Source organism: Sesamum indicum, linkage group LG9 (assembly GCF_026168435.1).
Source record: "Sesamum indicum cultivar Baizhima isolate 11 linkage group LG9, ASM2616843v1, whole genome shotgun sequence".
NCBI classification, from domain to species: domain Eukaryota; kingdom Viridiplantae; phylum Streptophyta; class Magnoliopsida; order Lamiales; family Pedaliaceae; genus Sesamum; species Sesamum indicum.
The window spans coordinates 21924375-21935014 of NC_142665.1; the positions used below are offsets into that span (position 1 = coordinate 21924375).

The following is a 10640-nucleotide window of genomic DNA, read 5'->3' on the forward strand; positions in this document are numbered from 1 at the left end:
TTTAATAATTGAACAATCTATTTGTTCAAACTATATAAGGGGTCTATATAAAATTATACCAAATTTTAATAAAAAACGGTGTAATTATCCATTTCATGTTTTTAGGTGATGGGCAATCATTTATAAGTGATAGGGAAAAAAATCTTATGATACCAAGAATAAAGATAGACATGAGAAGAATACTGAAAACGACATGCAATATGTATTCTGTAATAGGCTGTCTAACGTGGATCGTATTTATAGATGTTGAGTAAAAATTACCTAAGAACAATTCAGATTCACACAAATCTTATATCAACGTGGGGTAATAGAAATTGAGAAATCATATGAAATGCATGCTTGGGTTGATTTCTGAAACTAGACGAAACACATCTACTATCACGTTTCCCAACATCAACTGTTCATAATTTTGAGTTGAGAGTCACTTTAACTTGGATGTATATTTCTTATAGATCTATTCGATATTTCTTCATCTTTAAAGATATATTGAAATTATGGAATTGAAAACGATTAAATCTATGGTCAAGTGTGTGAATTTATGATAAATGTTTCGCAAGTATTGTAGCATTCAAATATGATTGGAAGGCAGTGTTGTGTCATTGTTGGACATCTATGTCAGAAATTGAGTAGAAGCTAATAACTTGTAAGTGATGGTGATTGATATTTACATGGCAACACCCTTTGTAGGAAAAATTGCAAGTGTAATTAACTCCTTTTTTATGGTTATAATTGTAACTAACAATATATAGATAAATTATGATAGTTCTGCATATGCTACATTCGATATGTAATATACAGAGTAATTGAATGATTCATATATAATCATACTTTAAAAAATGAGGGATCCTTATCTATGTAGCTAGTGCGGTGTAAGTTTGACCGACTAAGAGAAACTACATTTGTGTCCATAAAAATTAATTGGCCCAACCAAATAATCCAAAAGGAAGAGATTGCAAAAGCCCAAAAGAACACAAGGTTCAAAGTGCCCCCAGGAAGCCTAGTTTGGGTGATGGCCTAGGTGTTCCCAAAAAGTTCATTCAGAGTAGAGCCTCCAGGGAATAAATTGGCCCAAAGAGAACTGTTGCTGAGGATCACGGGTCTCCAATCATCACGAGAAGACCCTCAACCAATTTCAATGAGATATCTCTAATCGCTAGGAGATAACCCCCACCAAATTAATGAAAAATTCAATTTCATCCAATTAAATTGAGAGTTCACCTAATGAGGGAAGACAAGTTTCACCTTCATACAATAACTTTGGCTGTAACAACTTTATTTTCTTACTTAAACGTTTACTTCAACTATATGTGTACATAATAAACGTGTAATTCTACTCTCAATTTCACTCATTTATACTTAGCGCGTTTTATTTATTTTTTTGGTAGTTCAATTGAAGTCGAGCACAGTTTTTTACTTGCATCACACGTGATTAATATGTGAAAAAGGGCCAAACTGGGAGGAAAATCGAAATTGGTGAATTGAAATAGTTATGGGTTGTCCAAAAAGCTGTGATGACAACAGGGCTAAGAGTATGTGATATGTGGGGGAAGCCCAACAATAATGGGCCTCAACAATTAACCAGCAATTAGAACATAAAGCCCAACAACTGCGCAATTGCATTGCCCACTCAACAGACAGTCGATTATAAGAAAGGGGAAATAAAAAGGCATTAGGAATTATTAATAATTAATAAATGAGGATCAACGAAATAAATTAAGGTACAATAAATGTCAGATGTCATACAGAGAATACTAATTTAAAGAAGAAATAAAAAAAAAAAAAAACAAAAGAAAGGTGAAAAGTGTGCGCCTCAAACAAAGAATACAACAGAAGAGAAGAGCCAAAACGTGGGAAATCCCGAAGCCCGCCGACCGCTGAATCCATCCAATTCATGCACCATTGCCCCTGCGGATCAATGCTCTAATTCCATTCCAACAACTTGTCTAGAAAAAGAAGAGCCACCCAAACCCAAACATTACCAAACTGCCCACCACATTCTTCAATTCAGATGCTCCACTCTGCACCCACCAAACATTTAATCACCCTTGTTACTTCCTACTATATATAACGCACTACTCAATAATCCTAATAATTAAATATTAATTAACTATTATCATTAAAATAAATAGAAATCTCGCACTCTGATAACCTTAATGGCAAAGGGATCAGTACATTAATTGTTGCAAATGGATGATGTTACTGTTAAGTTGTGAAGATTGATTTGAAGAAGAAAAGGATAACCTGATTCAACTTAGAATTCCCAAGTTGAGTTGGAGAAGGATAACCCGATTCAAAGTTGAGTTGGAGAAGGATAACCTCATTCAACTTAGAAATCCCAAGTTGAGTTGGAAAAAGGATAAGTCATGGCTATATATACTACTCTTATTAACATTGTTTTAATAGAGCAAAGTAGAATAGAGTAGAGAGAAAAGAAAGAGTTGAGACGAGGGTGAGTGTTGTTTTTCACGTGTGGTGAAGACTTGCATACAAGTGTGTGTGTGTTGTACTCCTCAATTTTCCTCCTCTTTGAGTGTTTTCTCCTGGCTTGGTATCGCCCCCAGACGTAGGATTTATATCCAAACTGGGTTAACAAATTCGTGTGTCTTTTATCGCCTTCATATTCCACCTGTTATCCATCTTAACCCGATCCATTTCCTTACAACTGGTATCAGAGCCTGGTTCAAGGAGTTAAGATGGAGGGAAAGTTTCCAGTCGAACGGTTCAATGGTTCCGACTTTGGGTTTTGGCGTATGCAGATGGAGGCCTACCTGTACGGGAAGGACCTGTACGAACCACTTGCAGAGAAGTCCGAGAAGACGAGTGATGAAGAATGGAAGGTGCTCGATCGAAAGGCGATGAGCGCAATAATCCTGTCGCTCTCTCGGAATGTCGCCTATCATGTGAAGGGAGCAAAGAGCACGAAGGAAGTTCTACAGACTCTTGCCGATATGTACGAGAAACCCTCAGCAATGAACAAGGTTATGCTGATGAAAAAACTATTCAGGTTGCAGATGGAGGAGAGGAAGTCGGTGGCCGATCACCTCAATGACTTCAACCAACTCACGACACAGCTGGCGTCTGTGGATATCGTGTTTGACGATGAGGTAAAAGCGTTAATTTTGCTTTCATCTTTACCTGACAGTTGGGATGTGGTTGTTACTTCAGTGAGCACTTCGTCTGGGAAGGAGAAGATGAAGTTCGACAACATCAGAGACATGATGTTGAACGAGGAAACCCGTAGAAAGCAAACGGGTGGATCATCTGGCTCTGCGCTACATACAGAGTCCAGAGGGAGACCTGACACACGGGGTAAATACCGTGGAAGGTCAAGGTCAAGGTCCAGGGGGAAGAACAAGGGCAAGAAGGAGATGGTGTGCTGGAACTGCGAGAAGCCCGGACACATGAAAAGCGAATGTCGGGCGCCAAAGAAGGAAAAGGAGGGCCGAACAGCGAATGCCGCGACGGAGGAGATCACGGATGCACTCTTGTTGAGTGTGAGCAGTTCTTCCGATGATTGGGTTGTGGATTCAGGGGCCTCATTCCACTCATGCAGCAACAAAGACATCATGGAGCCATACACCTCAGGTGATTTTGGCTTAGTTTATCTTGCAGATAACAAACCCCTCAAGATTGTAGGAAAGGGAGATGTGCGGATCAAATCAACGAATGGGTCATGCTGGACCCTACATGATGTGAGACACATACCAGGACTGAAAAGGAACTTGATCTCAGTCGGACAGCTGGATAGTGATGGATTCCACACGACGTTTGGAGACGCGAAGTGGAAGATCAGTCGGGGAGCAATGACTTTGGCTCGAGGACTAAAGTCGGGAACGCTCTACATGGCGGGAGGATCTAGTTCAAACATTCCCTTTGCAGGAACTGTATCGCAGGCTAACCTGTGGCACAATCGCTTGGGCCACATGAGCGAGAAAGGAATGAACGTGCTGAAGTCGAAAGGACGGTTGCCCGAGTTAAAATCGGTGGAGGTGGGTCATTGTGAACACTGCGTGTTCGGAAAGCAGAAGCGGGTGAGCTTCTTGACCACAGGAAGAACTCCGAGGAAAGAAAAGTTAGAGCTTGTTCACACCGATTTGTGGGGACCAGCACCAGTGTCATCTCTTGGTGGATCAACGTACTACATGACATTCGTCGATGACTCCACTAGAAAGGTATGGGTGTATTTCTTAAAAAGAAAATCTGATGCCTTTGATACATTCAGGAGATGGAGGGCACTAGTGGAAAATGAGACAGGTCTACAAGTGAAATGTCTCAGATCGGATAATGGTGGCGAGTACAGCAGTGAAGGTATCAAGAATTACTGCGCCAACCATGGAATCCGAATGCAGAAAACAATCCCGGGGACACCTCAGCAAAATGGCGTTGCTGAGAGGATGAACAGAACACTGAATGAGCGTGCGAGATGCATGCGATTGAAGAGCGGACTACCAAAGATGTTTTGGGCAGATGCAGTCAACACGGCTGCTTTCTTGATCAATCGAGGGCCTTCTGTCCCGTTGAACAACAGGATACCAGAAGAGGTATGGAGTGGTAAGAAAGTGGATCTTTCTTTCTTACGTACGTTTGGTTGTTCAGCCTATATTTTGAACGATGATCGGACTAAGCTGGATGCTAAGTCGATTAAATGTACATTCATTGGGTATGGGACTGACGAATTTGGGTATAGATTCTGGGATGATCAAAACCGGAAAATAATTCGTAGCAGGAATGTTATATTCAATGAGGATGTAATGTACAACGACAGGAAGGTAAGCCCGGGCGATGACAAGAAGGAAAGGGAATTTGTTGATCTCGACATTTCAAATTCCGGGATCATGAGACCAGCAGATACGGATTCAGTGGGAGTTCAGACGGACGAAACCGAACAGACAGAGATAGAACCAGAACCAGTATCGGAGGAACCGATTACTGAAAGCAGCACACCCTTGGCACTGGGTCGAGAACCGAGGCTGAGAAGGGCCCCAGATAGGTACTCCCCCTCTCTTTATTACTTGCTTTTGTCTGATTGTGGAGAACCCGAATGTTACGCAGAGGCAGTCAATGATGTCCACAAGAGCAAGTGGGAGCTTGCGATGAACGACGAGATGAACTCGTTGAAGAAAAACAACACATGGGAATTGTGTCAGCTCCCAAAAGGAAAGAAGGCCCTACAGAACAGATGGGTCTATCGGGTTAAGGAAGAATCAGACGGGAAGAAGCGGTACAAGGCAAGACTCGTAGTAAAGGGATTCCAACAAAGATACGGTATTGACTTTACTGATGTTTTTACACCTGTTGTCAAGTTAACTACTATTCGTCTTGTGTTGAGCATGGTAGCGGCAGAGAACTTGGAGTTACAACAGATGGATGTAAAGACAGCCTTCCTACACGGGGATCTTGAGGAGGAGATATACATGGTACAACCAGAGGGGTATAATGGAGATGATCAGCAGGTGTGTCGCCTGAAGAAAAGCCTGTATGGATTGAAACAGGCTCCGCGGCAGTGGTACAGGAAGTTTGACAACTTCATGCTAGAGATAGGTTTCTCTAGATGCAATGCTGATCATTGCTGCTACGTGAAGAGGTTCGATGAGTTTTTTATCATTCTACTCCTGTATGTTGATGACATGTTGATAGCAGGATCAAATGTCAAGGAGATCAATAGGCTCAAGGATCAGTTATCGAGGAAGTTTGACATGAAAGATCTTGGCGAAGCAAGACAGATATTGGGCATGAAAATCACAAGGGACAAAGGTATTGGTAAATTATGGTTATCTCAATCTGATTATATTGAGAAGGTATTATGCAGATTCAAGATGGAAAATGCAAAACTGGTTGGAACGCCATTGGGAAATCAGTTCAAACTATCCAACAGTGATTCGCCCCAGACTGACTCCGAACGTGCAAAGATGAGAGTCACACCGTATGCCTCAGCAATTGGGAGCCTGATGTATGCTATGATCTGTACTCGACCGGATATAGCACATGCAGTGGGAGTAGTTAGCCGTTTTATGAGCAATCCAGGAGTGATGCACTGGGAAGCTGTGAAATGGATTCTTAGGTACCTGAGGGGTACTAAGGACCGAGCATTGGTGTTTGGTAAGGGCAAGCTTACCTTGTTTGGGTTTGTTGACGCTGATTTTGCAGGGAGTGACTATGACAAAAGGAGGAGCACTACAGGGTACGTGTTCACATATGGCGGTACAGCCGTATCCTGGGTCTCAAAGTTGCAGAAGGTTGTCACACTGTCCACGACGGAAGCTGAGTACGTGGCAGTTACTGAGGCAGCTAAGGAGCTCATTTGGCTGCAACACTTGTTGGGTGAATTAGGGAAACCTCAGGCAGATGTGATTCTTCATAGCGATAGCCAGAGTGCGATCCATCTGGCAAAGAATCCCGCGTTCCATTCGCGGACAAAGCACATCGAGATCAAGTACCATTTCATCCGACAACTTCTGGAGAAGAAGGCACTGCAGCTGGAGAAGATCCAAGGAGAAAAGAATCCTGCGGACATGCTGACCAAGGCGGTTGCGATGGCGAAGTTGAAGCTGTGTACGGCTTCGACTGGCCTTGATGACTAGAGTAGACAAACCCGGCGGTACCAAGAAAGAAGTGGAGAAAAGCTAATCAATCTTCAAGTGGGAGATTGTTAAGTTGTGAAGATTGATTTGAAGAAGAAAAGGATAACCTGATTCAACTTAGAATTCCCAAGTTGAGTTGGAGAAGGATAACCCGATTCAAAGTTGAGTTGGAGAAGGATAACCTCATTCAACTTAGAAATCCCAAGTTGAGTTGGAAAAAGGATAAGTCATGGCTATATATACTACTCTTATTAGCATTGTTTTAATAGAGCAAAGTAGAATAGAGTAGAGAGAAAAGAAAGAGTTGAGACGAGGGTGAGTGTTGTTTTTCACGTGTGGTGAAGACTTGCATACAAGTGTGTGTGTGTTGTACTCCTCAATTTTCCTCCTCTTTGAGTGTTTTCTCCTGGCTTGGTATCGCCCCCAGACGTAGGATTTATATCCAAACTGGGTTAACAAATTCGTGTGTCTTTTATCGCCTTCATATTCCACCTGTTATCCATCTTAACCCGATCCATTTCCTTACAGTTACGGGTTAGAACTGCAGGATTTAATTAGCTGAAGATATGTCAGCTGATAATTAGAAGATTAAAATATCAAACATTTATTTCAAATGACTGCAATTTGAGTTGAGTCATTATTATTAAATTACTTTGTAATGTTAAAATTAACCCTGAAAACGCGTTTAATTAAGCGTTAATTATTGCAACCATATGCAAATTATTACTCTGAAAACATATAGGGTTGTGCGCCCGCCCAAGAGTTTGCTAGAATTTATGATGAGCTCAGATCCGACACGATTATTGGTCTCTCCCTGCCATTGTAACTTCGAGGAGACCGATGCAAGAAACCTGATACCCTAGATTGCTACCTCGTTGGAGAAGGAAATTCCTTCCACACAGTATATGCTATCATGCTCGGCGTCTAGTAGTTACTTTACATTGTGTTGTCACAGGATGCTATAGTGCACCGACACGACACAGCTCACGTTAAGAAAACACAACTAGGAAACCCTGCTCCTAATGTTTGATCAACAATACGACAATGTGGTACCATTGAATCAATGGCGCAGCACGAAACACTAGAATTCGGTTCGGGTGGGAGATCCAAAACGAATGGCGTAGATTTTTAGAAAGATTTTTGTCATGATCTACTCTGTTAGTGCAGCAAGTTTTTGAGTGTTGATGATTAAGTTTAAGGTTGGTCTGAGACTTAGGCATAATGACACGTAGTTCCAGATCTGGGAGTGCAATATCTGATTCGTCGCATAATAGAGAAAACGAAAGGTAAAAATAGCGTACCTCGTCGTTAAGTGACACCGGGCTAGGAGAAATGGATTCAGCACTGGGTCCGGGGGCTCCGACTGGTGGTGCGGGTGGGCCGAGTAGTTCGGGTGCTGGAGCAGGTGCACTGTGCTTCTTGCTCTTCTTCTTGCTGGGAGCAGGTGCCTTCGCCGGCGTCTCGGTGGGTGGGGCGGAAGCCGGAGCTGGAGGAGAGGACTCGGCTGGTGGAGTCGCGGCCTCGGGAGCTGGGGATGGTGGCGACTGAACAGGAGCAGCTGTCGGTGGCGAGCTGACTGGCTCAGGAGCTGGAGGGGAGCTGACTGGCGCCGGAGTCGGTGGAGAGCTGACTGGAGTTGAAGCGGGAGGACTTGAGACTGGGGCAGAAGCAGGGGGAGTCGCGACTGGAGCTGAAGTCGGGGGGGTTGAGACGGGAGCCGCTACAGGAGTTGGGGAAGTCTGGTGGGTGGGTGGAGTTGCTTTAGGTGAAGACGCAGGTGGGGTGGAAACAGTGGAAGCGGAGGGTGCAGAGGCCGGAGACTGACCGCCGACGGTAGGCGCCACGAGGCAGATGAATGCGAGTAGAAAACCCGTTTTGCGATCCATCGCGCTTGGCCGGAAACCGTGGAAAGTCGAAAAGGTTCTGACAAGCAAAGAATATGTATAATAGGGGTGGGGGTGACTGAGATTGAGAGAGAGAGAGTGATTATAAATAGGGTGTGGGTGTGGGCTTAAAACATTGATATAGGCTATCGGGGTAAAGAAGGGTGGAAAATTGGGTGGGGCCATATGGAAGAGGGAACAAAAGAACACCAATGTAATGTGGCGATGAAACAGACTGGATTGGGGGCCCAATTTGCATGTGACTACGCTTGGCCTCTTTTTTACGCCGCTCTCACTTGGGATTTTTAACCTTTTCTTTTCCCTTGTAAAAATTCATGTTTTGGAAAATGAAACTTATATATTTTTAATGTGCTGAATAATGTATTGTGAATAAAATCGAATTGAGTTGTGGTAGTAAATGATTTGTTAGCGTTTGGGTGATGATTTGATCACACATGGACTATATCATAATTTGACTATTCTATCTAAGCCTCACAGCGACAATGTTTTTTTATTGAGACGGGGTAGTGTTTTTTTACTCAATTTTCTTATTATTAAGGTGTCTTCTCTTTTGATGTAAAACATATTCACATGCAAGAAGAAAAAAATGATTGAGATGTAACAGAACGGGGAGGAGTGTGATTGGTGATTGATCCCATCCCAATCCCACATCAAAAGACATGCTTCCAAATGAAGGTGTCCGTAACTGTGTTTGTAGGAATAATGGTTACAGCTGGAAACGTACGCGGGGGGTCCCCCTCCTCCAAAAGACAAACTACACGTGTGATTCAACGGCGGTGATTAAGGAATGAGTTTGCATTGCACCAATTATTATTCATGATCACACCCTCAACCTCAAACCCATATAAGTTGTAATACCCATTATTATGTAGTAGCAGCAACGGTGAGAGAGAGAGTATTATTATTGTTGTGTTACTAAAGCGAATCATAAGAGTTGTAATACAAAAAACACTCAACACCCACTTCACTCTAATAAACTCCACTGTACTACTGACCCACTATACGAAAAATCATGCTACCAATCATCATATGTATATATATAATTACATGAGAAAATAAGAGAAACATGAGTCGCATATATACTATTGGAATGTTGGCAAACAAAATCGCCAATCAAAAAAGTGAATGACAGATAAGGGCGATGGGTCCCTAATCATCCAATCAGTTCCAACCCCATATACATAAACACTATTATTTCTTACACATGTACGCACCGAAATTTATTCAACCTGGAATATTCCTTTTCCTTTTTACTTTTCCACATTTGGTTTCGCATTTTGTGCAGTAACTGCGGAATTGTTTGCTTTTTCCTAAGACTGCAACAACTGAGAAAGCTCACAATTGGAAGTCCTCGTTCATCTCACGAGAAAGTATGTTACCACTAGTTTGCTTAAGTTCCTACAAGGGCTGAATATGGGTTAAATTTATGCTACGTGTTTTCTACGTTAGGTATGTGTACGGTTATTACATGCCCGTTATTCACTTATTTGTAAAACAAATAAGGTATGTGACAGTTATCTAATAATTTCTGGCGTATCAAATACCCAGCATTACAAAACTGGCTCGTATCATTTCTCGTAAAAAGGAAGGGATGTGTCTACCTCTTTGTAATTTGATAAGTCCAGCTGTAATAAAAGGTGAATAAGTTAATGATATTAAAAACCATATGCTGCTACTTTATATTATATCACAATTTGATTATTCTAATTACGACCAAAAATGAATTAAGCTGATGACCTCATTTAGCTTATTAGAAGTTATTTTACGTTCTGATACAATGAAATGGGCTCTACTGTCCCTCTTCTTTTCTTTTGCTATATGTATATGTTTTTTTTTTTTTTCTAAGGGGGAGGGGGGGGGGGGGGGGGTTATAGACTTATAGTCACTAGTATCAACTTCAAAATAATTTAACTAAAATGGTTTCATTAAAAGAGAATAAAATGTAAACCCCACCCCCCCCCCCAACCCCAAAAAGATAAAAGAAAGAATAATAATTTTTTTTTCCTTTTTTCCCTCTTCTTACGCTATGCTCACTCGCATTTATCTAATTTTTATTTGGCTTGCATTATTCCAGGTTGGAATTTCTATATTAGTTTTACGGTACTGAAGCACCAATTCGGCGTGAAAACCTTCTACCTCGAACAATGGCTGGAAG

At 42.0% G+C, this 10640-nt stretch overlaps 1 protein-coding gene across 1 annotated transcript; it reads right to left on the minus strand.

Moving 5' to 3' along the window:
* Nucleotides 1-1669: 1669 nt before the first annotated feature.
* On the minus strand, nt 1670-8574 carry LOC105177788 (uncharacterized). The gene is made up of 2 exons (XM_011101038.3): nt 7883-8574; nt 1670-2018 (listed from the first exon to the last, which is right to left on the minus strand). Exons 1-2 carry the CDS (start codon nt 8465-8467, stop codon nt 1944-1946), a joined length of 660 nt encoding a protein of 219 aa, XP_011099340.1. The 5' UTR covers nt 8468-8574; the 3' UTR covers nt 1670-1943.
* Between the last annotated feature and the right edge of the window lie 2066 nt (nt 8575-10640).

What these genes read in the sequence shown, in the direction of transcription:
- LOC105177788 (XM_011101038.3), bottom strand. Translation starts at nt 8,467, where the DNA reads ATGGATCGCAAAACGGGTTTTCTACTCGCATTCATCTGCCTCGTGGCG. An exon ending in CGGTGTCACTTAACGACGAG is followed by an intron (nt 2,019 to 7,882) that starts GTACGCTATTTT and finishes TGGTGGGTGCAG; the next exon opens with AGTGGAGCATCTGAATTGAA.